General features: G+C 42.2%; 1 protein-coding gene across 1 annotated transcript in view; it reads right to left on the bottom strand.

Moving 5' to 3' along the window:
• Window positions 1-12,953, bottom strand: part of LOC132873285 (leucine-rich repeat transmembrane neuronal protein 4) — a 243,467-nt gene extending 230,514 nt beyond the window's left edge. Inside the window, exons 1-2 of the mRNA XM_060908667.1 lie at window positions 12,755-12,953; window positions 7,128-8,689 (exon numbers count right to left, since the gene is read on the bottom strand). Of these exons, the coding sequence (XP_060764650.1) occupies window positions 7,128-8,689; window positions 12,755-12,758 (1,566 nt within the window). The 5' untranslated portion in view covers window positions 12,759-12,953. The remainder of the gene's footprint in view (window positions 1-7,127; window positions 8,690-12,754) is intronic.
• Window positions 12,954-21,444: the final 8,491 nt, after the last annotated feature.

Below are 21,444 nucleotides of genomic sequence, written 5' to 3'. Positions count from 1 at the left end.
CTATCGAATGACAAACACCTCATTACTGGTCCCAGAGCAGCTTTGTGAGATTCACAGGGCAATAAATCCTAACCATAGACACTGTCAGTTCCATCAATATGGACATCTTTATTGCTTTGCTTTTCAAATCACTCCACATTGTATCCTAGAATTGCATTTAACAACAAAGGATGCTCAAGTTTTACTGAAGCACCTGTTTTACCAAGCGAGCTTGTCTCAAGGTTAGGGCTGAGGAAGCTCTCTCTCTCTCTCTCTCTCTCTCTCTCTCTCACTAAACACTCTTTATCTGGCGTTTCTTGTCACTTGTGATAAGATGCTGAGGGTAGAAAGGCGTCAAGAGAACGGGCGCTTCCAAGACAAAAGCCGAAAGCAAGCCGAAACGTATGTTTGAATCTAACTCGTTAGTGTGATGTGAAAAGACCCGCGAGGAGTCAGGTGTGTGAGCAGAATATCGAATTGCACGAGAGAGAACAGGACTCATCAATCACCGGGTGACTTCGAGTCTGCCGCACCACTGAGCAGCCGAACCACATCATGTCCGCCAGAGGAGATGGAGAGAGGATGCAGTAAACAATTCACACTTACAGACAAAATGGAAATGGAAGCACGGAAAATGTCCCTCATTATATTATGACCTATTCATAATGAAGCAATTGGATGATTAGGTTTAATCTAAACATCTTGCAAAACTAATTTCAAGCTGCTGCCATAATGCGGCATAAACGGCAATAAGCGTCTATGCATGTAATCATATTTAGATTTGAAAAGATACAGTGCTCTGCAGAATTATTGGCACCTTCATGACAATGAGCAAAAATCAATAAAGAGAAACATTTGATGACTGATTACAAAAAATTATTTTTTCTTAAAAAAATAGTTAAATCATAAATCATCATCATTTAACATAACCCTTACACTTAATGTTTGCGATGCCTGCTCAGCACTGAGTCTTTTTTTCCTATAATGTCTAACACTTCCTATAAACTACTTGTACGGTTTGGAGACAGCAAACTGACAAAAAGACAGGAGGCTGAACTGGAGTTAGCAGAGCTGAAGATGCTGAAATTCTCATTGGGAGTAACAAAATTGGACAAGATTAGAATTGAGAATATTAGAGGGACAGGACATGTAGGATGGCTTGGAGAGAGGCGAGATTAAGATGGTTTGAACACGTACAGAGGAGAGATCCAGGGTATATTGGGAAAAGAACGCTTGAGATGGAGTTCGCAGGTAGAAGGCAAAGAAAAGAGGAAGACCAAAAACCAGATTTATGGATGTGGTTAAGGGGGACATGAGGACAGTTGGTGCGACAGAAGAAGATATGGAGGACAGGAGGAGATGGAGGGACATTATCTGCTGTGGCGAGCCCTAACAGGAACAGCCAAAAGAAGAAGGAGTCTAACACTGACATAGTCCTTTCTGACCAACGGAGAACTGGTTCCGTTCTTGTTCACGCGCCACATTTTGCACCGTTCGGAGCATTTCAACCAAAAATAAATTGATTCAGAACCTAAAAAGTTGGTTCCCAGCTGGAACCAAAATATAACAGGTTGTTCCAGTGCGAACTGTGATAACATCAGTGGGCGTGTCATTAGTTTGGAGATAAAGCAGAGCGCAGCAATGGAGAACGCCGTGGAAAAGGATACATCTTCAGAAAAAATGGACCGAAATCAAATATCTGCAATAACAGAACAAAAATTTGCAGGTAATCAATCTGATCCACCATCTTGTGTCTACCGTTGTGAATTGGGTAACACCCACCGTTCATGATGCGTCCTTGATTACAATGGTTCTGCTTAAACCTGGTGAAAACGTGGGCCGGTTCACTACCTGGCACCAAGGTTCAAAGAATCCTGAATCAAGAACCCATCCCCTGTTGGTCAAAAAGGGGTATCAGAAAGATGTTGATCATGAAAGTACATTTTTAACTTTCTAAAATCAACAAAGTTTAAATCATTGCAAAACTTTGATTTTGTTTTTCTTTAACTGTTTTTGGGTTGATTTAAAAGTACATTCGGCTCAGTATCTTGTTGAAAGATCTATCAATGACCAAGTCTGAACATACTGGAAGATGCAACCAAGTTATAGGCTGAAATATCCTGGTACATCCATCAATCCATCATCTATGCTGTTTATTCATTGTGGTTTGTGGTTGAGCTGGAGCCAATCCCAGCTGACTTTGGGAGAGAGGCAAGCTACACCCTGGACAGGTCACCGATCTATCACAGGCCTAGCACAATGAGACAAATCAGCCTAATCCATATGTCTTTGGATTGTCGGAGGAAACTGGAGCACCCAGAGGAAACCCACACCAACATGGGGAGAATAAGCAAACTCCATACGGAAATGCCCCAGCTGACCAACAGGTTCGAGCCCAGAACCTTGTTGCTGTGCTAACCACTATACCGCTATGTCGCCCCATCAAGCTTAAGACCTCCTGAACCATCCAAAGTATCACGGATCCACTGCCATAGTTTGGCAGAATGATTATCAGGTTCTTTCCCTTGGATTCAGTCCCTTTGATGATGATGATGATGATGATGATGGTGTGCATGATGCCAATTGTAATGTGCTCATGTGTCCAATCTCCGATAGTTTCGGACATGTGGAACTTTCTTCTTATGAACTTTAATTGTGCTTAATCCTGTTTTTATCTGCATGTAGCTTTTACCTGATTTGTGGATATGCAGATTCCTGAAAGCCCTTATCTATCTATCTGATTGATTAACCCCTGCTTGACTAATATTGGAGTTTGTCTGACAATTTGGATTCATCCATAAAGAAGTGAAAGAGAAATAGTTGCACCTGGTCCCAATGCATTTCTGGTGATTTGCATGGAGGGTGCCAATAATTCTGGAGTGTACTATAGGTAAGCAAGTGCTCTCCGACATACTTTGAATAAGATCTGGGCATGTTATATGGCATCGTTACATTTAACGTTCTTGATGTAGACAATCCCATGAATGTTTTGAGAAAATGGTGGCCCAAACTTTGACCTCGAAGCAAGGAGATTTGCTTATTGCATTTATTTTTGTCAGCTTTACAGGGTGCTGTGGTTGAAATCATTCTGTGGTTAAAATTAACTCGAAATCTCACATCTCATGTAGCTCATTTATGTAGCTCACTTGCTCGATGAATGGCCTGAGGATGCTCCAAGATGAAACATAAATAAGATGTGGAAACCCGCTATGAAGAATGTCTAGATGAATCAGTCACAAAGCAAATGAGCCTGATCTGTGGGAGTTTACCACACACTGCTGAGAAGTCTGAAAAGAAATGTTTTTGTTGTTCCGTGAAAAAGACACGAGTTTGTCCGAAAGCCATTCAATCTGCCCGTGAGCTCTCTGTGGCCTTGACCATCTTCCCCTTTCTGTCAGTCCATTTCCTTCACCTGTTTATCGATCTCTCATCATGTCTATCAGTCCATCATCTCATCCCCCTGCACTATTCAGGTTCAAGACCAAGTCATGTGTCCAAGTGTCTCTGCCATAACACTGCCAGAAGGACTGGCTACAGCTAACGCTAACAACCCTGCAAGGAGCTGAAAGGTTTCCAAGACCCAGAAGGAGGGAGGAGTCACTGCTAGTGTAGATGAGTACAGAATGTGCCATCACCACCATAAATATAGCCATCAAGGGGCATCGTGGAAACACATACAAAAAAAAAAAAAAAACACTTATTTCCATCCTTAAAATATTGTATTGTTTTGTATTAAGCATTGTGCATTCGGTAAGGATCTTTAAAATATGGATTTGTAGAAATTATCTTTACGGAATATTTACCAAAACATAAAATAAAAATCAAAGGACTGGATATGCATACATGTCAACCTTTGGTCAATCAAACCTGTATAACCAACCTCCAAAATCCGTATTTCCCTTATAAAATCCGTATAAGATGCAAATTAAAATAATTTACCTAAAATTTGAATGATAATTAACAACGATATATCCCCGTTACTTTTTATTCAATATTAATAACAATAAACCTTCAGAATGAATACAAAGCTCCAATGTTTGACAAAAACACAAAGTATTATCAGCGTAGTTACGAAGGAAATACTTCGTTGTTTGGAGACAGGTTTCACCGAGCGGCTATTATGCACGAGACTTCATATTAGCCACAAAGTCAGAAAAATCTGTTCGTAAAATTACGTTATAATGACCAAATACAATGAAAAGTATTTTTCCAGTCTCACCTGTGAAAGGTAATCCCATGTGATCTCGTTTGGACGGTAAACCTGTTGGTACAGTTAAACGCAGCACATGAATGAGGCATCTTTATTCTCGGCTACTGTCTAGACGCTATACCAGAGACGGTTGAAGAATCTCCACTTTGCCACATCCAATATGGCGGCGAGGATGACGTATGATTCTACGCAGAAGGCGGCGTCTATGTTTATATGTCTATGACTTCATGGTTGGCGGGATTCTCGCAATGCGGTGTACGCATGATCAAAAGTGGAACGAAGTCTCGCTACCACAAGATAATGCGTGATTTCATAAGACTCTTTACTGGCTGTCTGTGGTGTACAGTACGTTTGTAAATGTTATACGCTCTTTTATCATCGTGGGAATTGATTATAGCTCTAAATAAATATCGAAGTTTTTTTAAAGAATCCGTATAACTTTATTTATACGCCCGTATACTACGTTTATTGAATCAAATCCGTATAAAATACGGACATTCCGTATAGGTTGACATGTATGGATATGAGACATATTTTTAGCATATGGATAAAACAGCAACGGCTAAAAAGCTGGAAAAAAAAAAGAGAGGGCGGGATGATCTTGTTACAGACATCATCAGCAGACTCGCGTTCCTTGAGGAAACTTGCTAGAGTAAGTAAATACATAAATAAGACACAAAAGTACTGTCCTTTGTGGTAATGCGACCGCTACAACGGCAGTTGAAAACCCTTATTAGAAACAGATTAAACAGGCAAGAAGACCCAGCAGTAACTGACGCAAATACAAAACCAGGTTTGTTTGTTTTTTTTCTTTTTTTTTGAGAGAGACGCTCTTTCATCAGAGTGTTTCAAGTCTACATTCACGACAACTTCTAGAGATGATACCAGATTTACTTATTTCAGTTATTCAGAGCACTGGTGCTCAGATTTTAGACTAAACTTTTTCAGTCTTTTATGATCATCACACTGTCCGAGAACCCCCCCCCCCCAAAAAAAAGGCCTTAATTCTATAACAGACTGCGATAGCAGACCGTTCTCCGTGTCAGATTATGTGATGAAGATCCTCTGATGATAGACCTGTGATTACATCAGTCAGCCATTTTCTATCAATCAGCATGTTGCATGTAAATTTCATTATTATCACCACTACTGCATTTGAAGCCGTCATGGTAGTGAGGTTCATCCTATGCAGTCATCCTACTGGTAGCTTTTAGACAAAAGTAGCTGCACACAAGGTCTGAAATTTCAATAAAAATTGTCTTTGTCATTGGTTGCAATGGCACCAACATGGTTGCATCTCAGGCCCACTTTACACGGGGACGGTCTGAAACAACAACGCAAAAGTCCGTTTTCGTTCTCACTTTTTTCCGCGTCTACACGACCGTTTTCGAGGAGGAAATCTGCGTCTATACGGTGACGCATAAATGTGTGGAATTCAATTGGATGTGCATGCCAGGCGGCTAGATGGTGCTGTGAAAGACCTCCGCTATGTCTGCACGCATGCGCAACGTCTTCCGTCTTGTCTGATCTGCACATCTGCGCCGCGAAAACTTTGACTACTCTGGCTATGGTAAGTAAGAAAGTAAGTAAGAAAGTAAGAGCATACTATACCCGCCTCTGTTCATTAACGGTATATGTGCAGATTCGGTATAGATGTTCGAAGGACTCCTGGACGTTTATTAAAGCTGCCAGAGCAGCTTGAAGGTCCGTTGGATCGATGTAATCAGACATGCTCTTACTTTTTTACTTACTTTCTTACTTCCCGGGCTGGCATGTACAGTATATGACATATGTATGACGTAAACGCGTACCCGACGTGAGCAGATCCGAGCAGAGTTTCGCGTATTGGGTAGTTTAGACGGATATGCAACGGGGGATGTTTTTAACTTATCCACTCTGGAAGGCGTTTTCAATTTTTTCCGTTTTTCAGCCTCGGAAACGCCGTCCCCGTGTAGACGAAAGGCACTTCCGATAAAATATTTAGTCGTTTTTTCCCGACAGCGTCCTCGTGTAAACGGGCCCTCAGTTCTGGAGCAAATTTATTTTGCAATGTGCTTTTTTTTTTTTGTCTGGGACAGCACAGTTTGGGTAAAGATTGTCCAGTGCAAACCTGGTTATAAAGCATATGTTGTCAAATTCATCACTTTTTTTCACTAAATATATGCTAACTTTTTTTTTTTTTTTTTTTAGCTTCATGGAATTGTATTTCACATAAAACTGCCATTGAAGCAAAAAATCAATAAAAAAATCACTTTGTTCATAGTCAATACCATGAACATTTTGGGAAAATTAAATTATCGTCTATTTTATTAGCTTGTTTGGTTGAAGTACAATTTTGTCTTCTATGGCTAGAAATATAAGAACCAGTAACAAATTTTTGTACCACTTCACTGTCCAAACGCAGTCAAAGCCTTAAATTAATTTTTGTTTTCTGGTATCTATGATACTCCACGATTTAACACAATGTAGACATTGTATCAATGACATTTTGTTTTTTAGTACAAGTACAAAGTCTGTCATAATTCACAACATTAAATAAAAAGACCAAAAACATTGTTTGCAAAGTAAAGTTGTACAGGTGAATGGTGGATGTGACCATATCTGCTGATGTGACAGCATATATTTATTGCAAATACAGCAGTGTTTTTCAAAATGACTCTGAACAAATAACAGCAAATTACATTATGTAGCATACTGAAATCAAAATGCACACATTTGCCAGAAATCAATAAAAAACAGTCCGAGCCAAGTAGCCTTAAAAGTATTTGACATCCCACTCTTATAAATATTTCAAGCCGCCAACATGGAATCGACAAAATGACAAAGCCAAAATCACAGCACCATTTTTCTAAAAGCAATTTACACTGTGCTTTTTTTTTCATTGCCAAACTGTGGAAAGGTTTTGGTTACAGAAGTAGCAAGAAGTGTAGAGTCATACCTCACATTCTCTGGAACCGGATATGGAGTATGTGCATGGCCCTGTTCCATTGACCAGAACATCTGTGGCCTCGGAGCTTGAAGGTTTGTAGTCCACGTAGTACTCCTGCAAAGGGGTGCTGAGCGTACGTTCAGTCTCCCTAGACTTTTTCCGACGTTTGCGGGCAGCTGAAGTGTTTTCCTGCAGCTGCTTGACACTACTAGGGTAGCGCTTCCATGACACGTAAATCACAAGGAGAATCATTGCAACAGATAAAAATAGTGCGACGCTCCCTGCCACTATCTTGTGGAAGGAAACTGGCTCAAAATCTTGCTCGGGTTGAGAGATGTCAGATTGTGGTGGTCTTGAAGGAGTGGGATGTTGCAAGGATGTGCCTTGGCCCCTTCTGCTACCACCAGGATGAAGAGTGGGCACAAAGGGAAGGGTTCCATTCATAGCGGGGGCACCAGAAAGGGTAGTTGTAGAGCTAGCAAATGAGGGAGTAACATGACTGACTTTGCACACACCACTTGCCTCCACAGCATCCAATACTTTCTCGCCTTGAGCCTCTTTGGGTGAGGCACAAATCATGGGAGTCTCCTTGTTCCCTTGAAAGTTTTTCAGCCAAGCTACCAGGGGGCAGACGGCAGGTCCACAGTCCCACATGTTTCCAGCGAGGCTGATCATGCTCAGGGATATCCAAGCCGACACAACTTCCTGAGAGACGTTAACCAGCTTGTTGGAATCCACGTTAAGTGTCTGCAAGTTCGGCATGCATTTGTAGACCTCTGGCTCCAGCTCCTGTAAGTCATTTCCTGAAAGGTCCAACTTCTGTAGAGAACTCCAGGTCCATGTAAGTCCCTCGCTCATGGTCCGGATGCGATTCCACTGTAGGTAAAGAGCGCGGAGGTTATAAAGCCGGGGGAAGTTGGAAAAGTTGATCTTAGAGAACTGATTATGCTCGAGATGAAGTTCTGTCAGCTTCACAAGCCCTGACATCGCATTACGCGTGATGCTGCGCAGACGGTTATAGCCAAGGTCAAGGAATTCAAGATTGCGGCAATCCTGAAAGAGGCGAGATGGTAGATTCTTCAAGGAGTTGGAGCGCATGTGCAAACTGATGAGTTTGCGCAGTCCTTGGAACTGACCTGGCTGCAGAGCCTGCAGTTTGTTGTAGGACAGGTCAAGGTTCCTCAGATTTGGTACCAGGTGGAATGTGGTATTATGCAAAAGTGTGATTTTGTTGGAGCTCAGGATGAGCTCTTTGAGCCTCCTTATTCCTTGAAAGGCACGAGCATCCACAGTTGCAATGTAGTTGTGGTCAAGATAGAGCCAAATGAGCTGGTTGAGGCCAACAAACTGGCCGGCACGCAAGCTTGCCAAGCTGTTGTAGCGCAGAGACAAACCCTGACAGCCACCAGACAGGTTTTTTGGCACGTCGCGGAATGCACTGGATTCGCAGTAAACAATCTTGCCATCGCAGCGGCAGCTCCGTGGGCATGGCCTCTCACCATTAGAAAAACTCGCAGAGAGCCATGCCTGCACCAGCAGCACCACAAACCATCGCCGTCGCATGGCAGAGCCTGAAAAAAAAAAGCAGAGTGAAAGAAAAAGAAGTTAAGCCTTCATCGTTCTCTTGGACCACTGTTAGTTTTCCATCTTAGAACCAACATATTCATTCATTGGACACACAGAATCTAATTAACAACGCTAAGGGCTTGAATTAGTCTCGTCAAAGCTTATTTTGTTCATCTTCCATCTCTAGCACTGTATGAGAACAGACCATTCGTACAATACAACTGGACTTTGACTCACTGTGGCATGAAGGGACAGGGTTTTTAAGACCTGCCAGAGCCACTCTATTAGATAACAATTACTACTTAACTGAGTGGCAGCCAACCAAATCAGCTACATTTGTCTGGACCTTCTGTTGCCATGCTATCAGCCTTTGTACAATTGAATTGCTATCATACACGGGTGAGACATTTCAATTCGGTTCTCACATAAGATAAGGCATACACTGAGCAGTAATACTGCTTCAACACTTGTTTACAAGTTCAAATTCATAAGCACCATACACTTTTTGTTGTTACCTCAGTGTAATAGTATTGCATTTATATTAGTAGATAGTAGATCTCTGTCCAATTTCAAGAATCATGAACGTGTCTCAGAGCTACCGTACTCTTGGACCCAGTAAATTGAATTATGCTAAAACATTAATCCATGGCCTCAGCTGTTATTGGTTTATTATATCAATTAATTTATAATGTGGATAGGTGAAAATGGGCAGAATGGATGGATCACCATATCCTGGGGACATTGTGCTTCATTATACAATTAGCCTTGTACTGGGTTGAGTGAAAAAGCAGAATATTTCCAGGCACAATGTCAGCACTCACGTATGCCATATCAGTAATTCGAGTGCCTGTTTGAAAAATAATGGACTCCTATTATACATTGCCACACATATACAATACACAGAAAGGGTATAAAAGGGGGAACGGGGGAAGCCATGGCCTAATGGTTAGAGAAGCAGCTTTGGAACCAAAAGGTTGCTGGATCGATTCCTTGGACCAGCAGGAATGGCTGAAGTGCCCTTGAGCAAGGCACCGAACCCCCAACTGGTCCCTAGGCTGCTCTTGGTATGTTGCACGTTGCTCTGGATAAGAGCGTCTGGATAAGAGTGTCTGCTAAGTGCAGTTAATAATAATTCTAATATTAAACACAATGCCATGATCTCTATCTGTGCCTGATTGACGCACCAATATTTCTATCTCTATCCTGTATCTGTGATCAGAAATGACAAACTTGTTGTTAATAATAATATGAATCTTACCACTGTGCCTCTGGAAATATTGAAAAAAAAAAAAACAGGGTCTGCATGGTGCGTGAATTCGGGCTCTGGCTGTTCCTTAATATCATAATTTTCTAATGAATTTATTCCATTTCTCAAATTATAAACAAATTAGTAGCCTAATTCAAACCACCACAGCCATGACCAGGCAGTTACTAAGGATGAATAAATGTACACTGTATGTAAATATTAATGAAACACGGTGTTTGTTTGTTGTGCAAGCTTTATATCCAACCATTCACTTGTGCACACATGAAAGTAAAAATCTCCCAGTAGTGCAACTATTTTGTTGCATCTCACAGGATCCTAGCCATGATGCACAATGCAACCAAATACCCTGAGAATCTTTATTTATTTCAGTATGAATAATGCATTTGCCTTTGGTTAAATCCATTCTGTATTTAAAAAAATAATAATAATACCAAAGAAATGTGTTATAACTGTAAGATAACTGAAATGAGCTCCGTGATCATAATGCCAATTTTAATTTCATTTTTACTTGACATTGCATTTGAGGAATACTGTATACATTAGGCATGTGCCATGTGCCAGTAAGACGTTTATAATGAAATACCCTTGCTGAGAACTTTATTAGTAACACTTCTGGGTAGGGCCTCCCTTTGTCCTCAAAACAGCCTCTTTTTTTGTGGCATGGATTCCACAAGATCTTCGATACTTTCCTTTGAGATTCTGGTCCATGATGGTATCACGCAATTCCTGTAGATTTTTCAAGTGCACTTTTATGCTGCCGATCTCCCGTTCTACCACATCCCAAAGGTGGTCCACTGGATTCATTCAGATCAGGTGACTGGAAAGACCACCGAAGAACACTGAACTCATTGTCATGTTCATGAAACCAGTTAGAGATGATTTTTGCTTTGTGATACGCTGTGTTATCATGATGGAAGTGGAGCCATGAAGAGATGCACATGGTCAGCAGCAATACTCAATCAGACTGTGGCAATTCGGCAATGATTGGTGTTAACAGGACCAAAATGTGCCAAGAAAAAACATTCCCCACAGCATTACACCACCTCCACCAGCCTGGACTGTTTACACAAGGCAGGTTGGGTCCATGGATTCGCTGCTGGCGAATCCATCTGTGTGCCTCAGCAGAAATCGAGATTCATCAGACCAGGCTACGTTTTTCCAGTCTTCAGCTGTCCAGTTTTGGTGATCCTGTACCCATGGCAGCTTCAGTTTTCTGTTCTTGGCTGACAGAAGTGGAACCCGACATGGTGGTCGTCTGCTGTTGTCGCTCATCACCCTCAAGGTTTGATACGTTGTGCATTCTGAGATGCGTTTCTGCTCACCACAATTAAACAGAGTGGTGATGTGAGTTATTTTCACCTTTCTGTCTGCTCTCTTACGAACAAGGCGTTAATGTCCACAGTACTCCTGTTCACTGGATGTTTTTTCTTGATTGCACCATTCTGAGTAAAGACTTGTGTGAAAATTCCCAAGAGGATCAGCAGTTACAGAAATACTCAAAGCAGCCTGTTCTGAACAAATTCCAGCAGCTGTCATGACTGGATTCTTGTTCAGCTTGGGTTTCAAGATAGAGCTGCTTCTTCTTTAGTGTTCTGCCTACTCGCAGGTCCGGCTCTGATGTCCATCAGAGTTTCTATGGAGCATTACAGTAGTGGTTTCCCGTTGCCTTCTACCGGATTATTATAGAGGTTTTCTCCTCTCAACCATTCACACTCACTCACACACATTATGGACAGTTTAGAGTAGCTAGTTAACCTAACCACATGTCTCTGGACTGTGGGGGAAACCGGAGCACCCGGAGGAAACCCATACAGACACGGGGAGAACATGCAAACTCCGCACAGAAAGACCCCTGTCAGCAACTGGGCTCAAACCCAGAACCTTCTTGCTGTGAGGCGACAGCGCTAACCGCTACAGCACCGTACCGCCCTCAAGATGAATCATAGGACCAAAATGGAGATCACAGGGAATTGAAGAGGGGCACAATCAACAACAGGCTGCCGAGGTGAATTTGGTTGCACGTGTTGCACAACGAGATCCTCATCCTGCACCCAAGCGCCAACCCTCACACACGGATTTCTGTGCAACACGTTTCTGTTTCTGCACCTTCCTACTGTACAGCAGGTTATGAGATTTTAACAGTGAATAGAAATATGCAGCATGAAGAGTTGAAGAAGAACGCACACAATAATAAGAATAATAATCATAACGCATGGATTAGGAGAGAGATGAGGACATAACGAACTGCCTCATAGGGGAGAATGTTGCGTTTAAAGCCTTCATCACACACTCTCAGACACTCATCCACCCACACAGGCACACGCGTGAGCGCGCACACAGGGGCGCGCATCAACCCGTCTCTAACGCACAAAACGCGCGCGCACACACACACACACTGCATCTACACCCACGGGCGCACCGATTATCAAATTAAGAAAAGACCCAAGTCTGACGCAGAAATAAATAAATGAAAGCGCAACACTCGCTCCATGTTGATCTCATCCCATCCTGACGGTTTTAATCGGAACCAGTCATCCCAGTCGTTCCATCAGGTTGCATTCCAACATCTGCGCTCGCGAGACCCTCGAACCCTGTGCAAATCTCCAGCGGTGCTACCGACACCCAACTTGGCATGGGTTTTGTTTGTTTGTTTGTTTTGAACTATGTGCACGGAACGACGCCACATCATCACGGGGCATCCACGGAATCCGGTCGGACAGAACCGACAGATCTCATGACATCAAAAATAATAATAATAATAATGCATGCAAGTCATACTGCTTTTCTTGAAAAGCAAACTTACTCATCGGTATGGACAGTCGGTAAGGGGCTTTTCAGATGCGTCTGGTGTCCTGAATCATCCGCATGGCACGCGTCTTCCCGAGCCCGCAAACCGGAGCCGTCGCGCGCAGCAGCAGCAGCCACTGCCGGTTCCACGACGCAATCAGAGCTCCGCCGCAGCACGAGCGCGTCGAAGGTATCCGGTATCCGTGTGTGTCGGTTCCCCCGTCGTGACCATGCAGCATGTCGTAGAACGGCTCCCGACAAAACGTCACATTAAACACACCGAGTCTCCGTCGAGATCCGCGCGCAGAAAGGAAAAAAAAAGATCAATCACACACGCCATTTATCCGAAAAGACTCCACATCGAAGTTATCAGTCTGATATAAAGATTTTTTTTTCTTCTCACCGATAAAAACTTTAAGATCAATCCCAAGACGTCCCCTCGGCAATCCGCGCGCGAGCGTCGTGGCACATTGCGCAAGCGACGCAAAACAACGGCTCCACCGGCAGCACGAGCGACACCGTCGGTTCCCCCCTTAATTATTATTCATTTATTTATTAAAAAAAAAAAAGAAGAAGAAAAGAAATCCCCATTAAAAAGGTTCCCATGGACATGTCTACAGGGCTTATGATCCACTCGGAAACAAACAAACAAACAAACAAACAAAACCACCGACTTTGGGGTGTTAAAGAAAAGGATTTCCTTCTCCGCGCGACTGTTTCTTCTCTTCTCTTCTCTTCTCTTCTCCCGCGCGCGGTGAACGGGCAGGAATGCAGATGCGGCTCCGGTAACTTTGTCAGGCAGAATCTGAATGCCCTCTTCTGGCCAAGCGTTCAGGACATGATCTACAGCAGGCTACACTCAAAGCAACTGACACTTCTGGAAGCCATAAAGCAGTGCTGAGAACCATGAGGGTGAATTTTAAAGATCTGAACTGGATGTTTAAAACCAAGGGCACTTATACACTACCGTTCAAAAGTTTGGGGTCACCCAGACAATTTTGTGTTTTCCATGAAAAGTCACACTTTTATTTACCACCATAAGTTGTAAAATGAAAAGAAAATATAGTCAAGACATTTTTCTGGCCATTCTGAGCATTTAATCGACCCCACAAATGTGATGCTCCAGAAACTCAATCTGCTCAAAGGAAGGTCAGTTTTATAGCTTCTCTAAAGAGCTCAACTGTTTTCAGCTGTGCTAACATGATTGTACAAGGGTTTTCTAATCATCCATTAGCCTTCTGAGGCAATGAGCAAACACATTGTACCATTAGAACACTGGAGTGATCTCATCTCATCTCATCTCATCTCATCTCATCTCATCTCATTATCTCTAGCCGCTTTATCCTGTTCTACAGGGTCGCAGGCAAGCTGGAGCCTATCCCGGCTGACTACGGGCGAAAGGCGGGGTACACCCTGGACAAGTCGCCAGGTCATCACAGGGCTGACACATAGACACAGACAACCATTCACACTCACATTCACACCTACGCTCAATTTAGAGTCACCAGTTAACCTAACCTGCATGTCTTTGGACTGTGGGGGAAACCGGAGCACCCGGAGGAAACCCACGCGGACACGGGGAGAACATGCAAACTCCACACAGAAAGGCCCTCGCCGGCCATGGGGCTCGAACCCGGACCTTCTTGCTATGAGGCGACGGCGCTAACCACTACACCACCGTGCCGCCCCACTGGAGTGATAGTTGCTGGAAATGGGCCTCTATACACCTATGGAGATATTGCACCAAAAAACAGACATTTAATAGTCATTTACCACATTAGCAATGTATAGAGTGGATTTCTGATTAGTTTAAAGTGATCTTCATTGAAAAGAACAGTGCTTTTCTTTCAAAAATAAGGACATTTCAAAGTGACCCCAAACTTTTGAACGGTAGTGTATTCATTCATTCATTCATTCATTTACAGTGACTGCTGTATCCTGGTCAGAGTCATGGTGGATTCAGAGTCTAGTCTGGGAAAATTGGATATGATGAAGGAATACAGTACACTCTGGATGGGACGCCTGTCCAACACAAGACGCCATGCACACATACATACATGTCAACCTATACGGAATGTCCGTATTTTATACGGATTTGATTCAATAAACGTAGTATACGGGCGTATAAATAAAGTTATACGGATTCTTTAAAAAAAACTTCAATATTTATTTAGAGCTATAATCAATTCCCACGATGATAAAAGAGCGCATAACATTTACAAGCGTACTGTACACCACAGACAGCCAGTAAAGAGTCTTATGAAATCGCACGTTATCTTGTGGTAGTGAGACTTCGTTCCACTTTTGATCATGCGCACACCGCATTGCGAGAATCCCGCCAACCGTGAAGTCATAGACATGTAAACATAGACGCCGCCTTCTGCGTAGAATCATACGTCATCCTCGCCGCCATATTGGATGTGGCAAAGTGGAGATTCTTCAGCCGTCTCTGGTATAGCGTCTAGACAGTAGCCGAGAATAAAGATGCCTCATTCATGTGCTGCATTTAACTGTACCAACAGGTTTACCGTCCAAACGAGATCACATGGGATTACCTTTCACAGGTGAGACTGGAAAAATACTTTTCATTGTATTTGGTCATTATAACGTAATTTTACGAACAGATTTTCCTGACTTTGTGGCTAATATGAAGTCTCGTGCATAATAGCCGCTCGGTGAAACCTGTCTCCAAACAACGAAGTATTTCCTTCGTAACTACGCTGATAACACTGTGTTTTTGTCAAACATTGGAGCTTTATATTCATTCTGAAGGTTTATTGTTATTAATATTGAATAAAAAGTAACTGGGCTATATCATTGTTAATTATCATTCAATTTTTAGGTAAATTATTTTAATTTGCATCTTATATGGATTTTATAAGGGAAATACGGATTTTGGAGGTTGGTTATACAGGTTTGATTGACCAAAGGTTGACATGTATGCACATATCACACACATTCCCACACATCTGAATGCTCATACTGCCTTACTGTCCAATGACAGGTTAAAGTGCATATCCTGGACCAATTTCGTTTTTTTTATATGAGAGAATGTCCCTTTACACACTCATCCAGAAGGGTAATTTTGCACAAGGCCATCTGTCTACAGCAGAAAAAAATAAAATAACGAAACGCATCTGGAAAAATCCCAAGGGAGTCTGGAGCCAGATTCGTGATGTCACCTGCGGAAGCGCAAGCACGGTTTCAGTGCACAGCCTGTGTAGACCAAGCGCTCCCATTTCTCTCTCATTGTCCAGTTTTTTGGAACACGATGAGTACTAATCCCATCAAGATTGGTGTTGCTACACCCTCCTATGATACATCTGTTAACCATTTTAATAATTACACGATAACGTTGAAGAAATTTGCAGAAAACCACCAGGTCGTTTTCTCATAAACAAACCAGCGCTGACGTAGGATTCAGAGGGAGGCGTCCCGCACGCGACGTCACGAAAATCAATGTTTGCCGGGAAATCCAAATGCCAAGTTTTTTCAGAGGCGGACCAATTCGCCTCAAATGGCTTGATTTCAACTGAATTTTTCTGGTATTGCGCAAGGTAAAACAAAATTGCACAGAATGCAGAATGTTACAGATATTTGACCAAAGTCTAATATAAAATAAGAGAATTACATTGATCTTGCTCCTGAATTTATCCGTGATATGCCCTTTACATTAACAATCCCAAGCTCGCTTTACAGGACGGAAGAAAAAACAGAGCATCAGCGAGGCAGTAACTCACACAGCTGTTCCATGAGAAACCAATACTTGTCTTCATGACAACAATTAGAAGAAGAAGAAACCTTTGTCACATGCACACTTCAAGCACAGTGAGATTTATCCTCCACATTTAACCCTTCTGAAGTAATGAACACACGTGCACGCACACACACACCCAGAGCAGTGGGCAGCCATACTACAGCGCCTGGGGACCAGTCAGGGGTTAAGTACCTTGCTCAAGGGCACTTTAGCCCAAGGCCGCCCCATGTTAACCTAACTGCATGTCTTTGGACTGTGGGGGAAACCGGAGCACCCGGAGGAAACCCACACTGACACGGAAAGAACATGCAAACTCCACACAGAAAGGCCCTCGCCGGCCGCTGGGCTCAAACCCAGAACCTATCAACAATTTGATCTTCAAAACAAAACAATCTGAATCAAAATCCATTGAAAACTCAGGGAGAAGTAGTAGCGATTTTCTTGAAAGGTTGTTAACCGGCCTAATTAGCAACTTGTTAATGAGAAATCACAAAACCAGGGAGTAACTTTTGTGCAGATGATTAGATCTTCCAAACAATACAATCAAAATCCATTGAAAACTCATGGAGGAGTAGCAATTTTTGTGAAGTGTGGACAGACAGACGGACAATTGACGCTACGTGATGGCAACAGCTCATCACCCTACGGCTGGTGAGTTAAAAACACTAAGCAGTAAGATAAGAAGAGAAATGTTCTCTTTTCCATGAAGTCTTCAATTGAGATTTGAAAGTCAAGAAGAGAAAGAAGAGCAAACACGGAGAGATTGAGGAAAAAAAATTCCAGAGTTTGGGACCAGTGGCACTGAAGGACCTGCTCCCTGTGGTGGAAAGTCTGGTGCATGGGACAGCAAGTAAATTGTTGCTAGAAGACTTTAGTGAGCAATTGGGGGTACAGTATAGGGGTACTCAAAATGCAGTACATCATAATCTGGTGTCCAAATACTCAGTAGGTATTTAATAGTAGTTGAACAGTTCCAGGATTATTGAGTACTATCAGTTGCCATCCATTATATGTAACCATTTATTCTGTGCAAGCTGGAGCCTATCCCAGCTGACTATGGGTGAGAGGCAGGGTACACCCTGGACAAGTCGCCAAATCATGGCAGGGCTGACACAGAGAGACAAACAACCATTCACACTCACATTTCACACCTACGGTCAATTTAAAGCCACCATTTAACCTAACCTGCATGTCTTTGGACTGTGGGGGAAACCGGAGCACCCGGAGGAAACCCATGCAGACACAGGGAGAACATGCGAACTCCTTAAAGAAAGGACCCTGGGCTCAAACCCAGAACCTTCTTGCTGTGAGGTGACATTGTTAACCACTACACCACCATGCTGCCATACTATCACTATCACTGTGTTATCCTATATGTAAGTAGTGTTGTAGGACTCGAGACCAGTCTTAAGACCACTTTTTGAAGGTCTCAGTTTCATCTCAGAATCGATCGCGTTTTTTCTTGGTCTTAGACACAGAGACTCAGGATTTTATTTCAAGACCAGTCAAGACCACACCTGTTGAGATTTCATTAAATTGCCTGTGTATTGTCTGATTAATTTGTGAACATCATTACTGTGATTGGATGCAAAACTTAATGCTTCAAATGTGACCAATAGCATGACTCATTGCTAATTTGAAAATTTTCCCCACCACCCTACACACACTGGTCTGGTCCTGGTCTTGACTCGGTCTCGCCCTGCCTTGATCTTGACTTGGTCTGAACCCCTCAAAGGCTTGGTCTTGTTTCGATCTTGATACACTCTGGTCTCAGTTATGACTTAGTCTCAGTTTAGGTGGTCTTGTCTACAACACAACCCATAAGTCACAAATGAAATTATCAGGAACAATTTAACCATTCCTGCCATTGCACAGTTAAAATTTTCATGGCATACGTGCACTCTCAGAAAATAAAGTTCATTATTGTACCTTTAGGAGTACATCATTTTGCCACTGGGGCAGAACCCTCTAAGGTACCCTTTATATACTGCTTGGGAACATATACCGGTATGCACCGTTTTGGCCCCAAAAATGTACACATTGTTACATTGAGTTACCTTGAGGTGCAGTAATGAGTCCTGAGGGTACATTAGTGTAGTTTGTGCCTTGGGGAGCAGAAATGGACTCCTACTGTATCTGTATTTATGACAGTGTGGGTTTACATCATCTGTGACCCATCATCCAGGTCAAAGGATAAGTAAGCTTGTGGCAGAGTAGTCTTATAGAATTGTGTAATTCGAATTGTGTCCTTACTACTCACTCACATACTCATAGAACGTACGACAGTAATGGTTAAGTACCAGGTTCTTGAGGTGGACTGAGTATTCAAATGGACCCTAGGAGAAGGTCCCGGAGTGTGTACGGCGTGACTGTGTAGTGAAGACTCCACAGCTTGTTGGTAATGTCGCGAACTTTACTGGCTCACTACATGACTAAATATTTCACACATAATTAATTTTGATTATGGATGGTTATTAATGTTTAGGTAGTAATCAGTCAATCAACGTATCTATTATTGTTTGTTGTTATTTCCATATTTTCAATTAAAAGTCGACTGTAACCACAAAAGTATGTTGTACATGATAAAAAGTTAGTGTGAGATGTAAACTACAAGTTAGTTATTGGATAAAATTCCAATTAACACTAAATATCAAACATTAGCTAGCTGAAACATCGTTTACGTAGCTAACATCAACATTAAAGGTTCGGACTGCAAAGTTGAATTCTGGGCAAACATTTTTTACTATTGCTGTTGGAGTTTCAAGATGCTTCATGTTGACTTGAAGTTGATTTGAGTTGGAACTGAGGAGTTGCGCTGCTGCACACTGTATACTGTGTGTAAATGTTTTGCCGAGATAAAAAGCATCCAACATTTTACGATTTTGGAGATCGCCGAAGCAAGTGAGCAACAGTATCACGTGACCACCTTGGGGTGTGTTTGACCTACTTTTAACCAAAACAAGTCGGCGTGGGCAAAAATGGCAGACTCCGTTCTCCCGCTAGCTAAAAGGCAGAGGAAAAGATAAGGAAAATATGAAAGCGAATCAGCTAGAAATCATGCCAGACAAGCGATGGAAGCGATGGAAAAGGTTGTCCACAAGAATTTTCATGAAGGGACATATTGACTGCTGGAATCAACTGAAGGATGAAATGGGCGCAAAATCTGACAAAGAATTTGCAGCACTTGTCTTGGATTGATGAGTCAGACTATGGAGTTGTACACTTCATGTTTTGATCTTACAGAGAAAAAAACGATACACAAAAGCAGGAACAGAGAAAAGATATATTCGTCTATATACTGTATTTGTTTCATGGATCTATTCGCGAATGTCAACCACAAATTACATCCCAGTGACCCAAAACTCTCCGAGGTCAATGCAGAGTCACAATGTTTTCCGTGTGTCGCCATCTTGCTGTGACACAGTTCCATAGCACGGGCGATTGCTCTAAGACAACGAGGGAGGCTCAGCCTCCTCTAAAAATGACGAACATCGTGTAGGATGAATTGCGCTAGGCTTATGTTATAGCCGACCTTATAACATTGCTATTTCAGATCCAGAATCATAGAAATATATGTGCTCAACCCACTACAGTGCGAAATCATTCCCTTATAACTTTAATGTGCGCGTGAGTTTTTCCCCCTCGTGACAGCGCGATGCAGCGCAGCCTCAGTGGACTTCAATGGCATTTGGGAGCTCTGCGCTTTTCAATCTCAAAATGCAAGATGGTTATTGGACAAATACTGCAAAAATGCCCGCCTACGGACTCCCAGCCTCACATGGGAGGGACATGGCAGTTTCCGCGAGGAGACTGGTGATTGGTGAAAGCGGCCGGATATTTTCTTTGATTGACAGCTCGTTTCAACTATAGACAGGCAGCGATGAATTTCAGTTCAGTCCCATGCGGAATCGGAAGTGCTGTGGTGTATTTTAAGAGATCAGCTTACATTTCGATTTCATTCATTACATACGGTTTCTACCAGCTTTTTTAGTTTGTATATATTTTCATTGTAAATCAAGTGTAAATATAGTGTTGTCAAGTTTGCTATCTTAGTTCCAGAAATTTCGTTTATTTGAGTGACTGAACTTGAACTTGAGGGGGCTAGTCAGCTAGCAAGAAAGCTGCGCACGGATGCCAAGCATTGCTGATTTAATTTTAGCGAAGCCATTTGCCAGTCTTCCTTTCGAGGAAAAAATTAAAATTAAAGAGCAGGGTAGACCAACGCCTCAAATTGACTTGGTGAAAAAGGTAGGGAATAATACTCGTTCCTTTCAGCTCTCCTGGTACGAGAAAGTGAATTGGCTAACAGCAAGTGACCCACATCAACAACAGTAAATAGGCTACTTTAGTAATATGTCATGGATGGACCAAAAATATAGAATCTATTTAAAATGTTTATGCTGAGTATATTATATTGGAATATATATTTTTCTGGATATGAATTAAACACAGCTACAATTTGGAAAACATTTTTAAACAAAAACACAGCCGAGAACATTTCACACTACAGACCTGGATTAAAAGTGAAGGGTTATCAAAATTGTCAATAAAACATTTCTCAGTCAAAATAAGTAAAATATAGGGAAAGTGTCAGTGTTTGTGCCTATTCCAGAACACTCTGCTGTTACTGCTGAGGTTCCTGATAAAGAGCTGCTTTCAATAATGATCAATTTTTAAGCAACATGCCACAATTTTAAAATATAAAATGTTAAAATATACCCCCCAACACCACCATCATGTATATTGGACAGTAGGCTAATGGGCCAAAAGAACCTGTTATTTCACAGTTTGTGACGCTGCCAACAATCAGCCAGATCAGAGGCAAGAGTATGGGCAAAATTCATGTTTTTTCTTTTAAAATCTGGAAATATCGTAACCGACCAGCCTCCCCTGTTTGAAAGACTACCAGCCGCCACTGTTCCATAGTTATGCTAATTAGTTAAAGCTCT

This window comes from Neoarius graeffei, chromosome 25, assembly GCF_027579695.1.
Source record: "Neoarius graeffei isolate fNeoGra1 chromosome 25, fNeoGra1.pri, whole genome shotgun sequence".
In the NCBI taxonomy this organism is placed as follows: Eukaryota; Metazoa; Chordata; class Actinopteri; order Siluriformes; family Ariidae; genus Neoarius; species Neoarius graeffei.
The sequence above is the reverse complement of the archived record's forward strand: the minus strand, read 5'-3'. Positions and strand labels throughout refer to the sequence as shown.